Source organism: Trypanosoma theileri (assembly GCF_002087225.1).
Source record: "Trypanosoma theileri isolate Edinburgh chromosome Unknown TM35_Tth_39_V1, whole genome shotgun sequence".
Taxonomy (NCBI): domain Eukaryota; phylum Euglenozoa; class Kinetoplastea; order Trypanosomatida; family Trypanosomatidae; genus Trypanosoma; species Trypanosoma theileri.
The window spans coordinates 168,811-170,032 of NW_021639881.1; the positions used below are offsets into that span (position 1 = coordinate 168,811).

Consider the following 1,222-nt stretch of genomic DNA (forward strand, 5'->3'; position numbering starts at 1 on the left):
TAATAATAATAATAATAATAATAATAATAATAATAATAATAATAATAATAATAATGAGATTATTATTATAAAGGAGGTTTCTACGTATTGTAGAGTTATTCTACAGTCTCTTGCCCAGCAGGCGTTAGAGTTATTACTACCGGATAGTGCCGTACCTTCTCATTATCATCTCACTCCACTTTCTTCTCTTTGCAGAGATGTCAATAGTGATATGGGGATACAGGAGAATACAGGGATGAATGCAATGGATATAACGACGACTACTGCCTTATTACCATGGCGTTTTTTATTTTCATCCTTATCCACATCAACAGATAAACAACAACAAGGAGAAGAAGAAGAAGATAATGGGAGAAGAAGATGTAATGATTGGGAAGGTCCACTACCAATTGATATTATACAACTTCAAGCAATTATACTTGTTCGTATTATATCCCTTATTGCCTCCCTAACAGGACAATGTATAAATAATAATAATAATAATAATAATAATAATAATAATAATAATAATAATAATAATACGGAGGGTGAAGAGGTCTCCTTTATTTTACATCCAGCTGTTCTCTCTATGGAAAACTGGCGAAAGTTAAGTTTTGCCATTCGAATCATGCAACTTGTAGAAGAAAAAGAAAAAACTCTTTCTTCTTCATCATCACAAACATGTTTTGTTTGCCACTCCCAATATCCAAACACTATGAAATCTCTACAATCAACAAATACAAAAAAAGAAAAAGAAAAAAAAGAAAAAGAAGAAAGTCGACCAATTTGCTTTGCCTGTTGTTCAAGTGTAGAGTGTTTGGCATCTCTAGAGTCTTATTTAAATGCCGGACTCCCACAGTTAAACCGTACACGTATGGATCTTTTAATTACTCGGGTCACTACTGTAGAGGAGCGACGTGGTTTATTCACTGTTCTCTTAATGCTTCGACGGGCTATTCGATTAAGAGATGGGATCTTCAAACCACTACTACTACTATCATCATCATCTCAACAACGAGAAGAAGAAGAAGAAGAAGAAGAAGAAGAGAAAAAAGAAAAGAAATATATTTTATTTCCACAACGTTCACGACGTGAGACGGAGCGATTTTTACTGCGCTTAATTGCGGCTTTTGCGTTTGGCGTTCGACCATTGCAAAATGCAGGAGAGTTGCTGTACTGAAAATGCTATTATTTATTATTGTTATTATTATTATTATTATTATTATTATTATTATTATTATTA

General features: G+C 32.9%; 1 protein-coding gene across 1 annotated transcript; it reads left to right on the top strand.

Moving 5' to 3' along the window:
• Position 1: 1 nt before the first annotated feature.
• On the top strand, positions 2-1,159 carry TM35_000391580 (uncharacterized protein; the record flags this gene model as incomplete). The annotated part of the gene is made up of 1 exon (XM_029029674.1): positions 2-1,159. A coding segment is annotated over one exon (1,158 nt), but the record flags the coding sequence as incomplete, so codon positions are not given.
• Between the last annotated feature and the right edge of the window lie 63 nt (positions 1,160-1,222).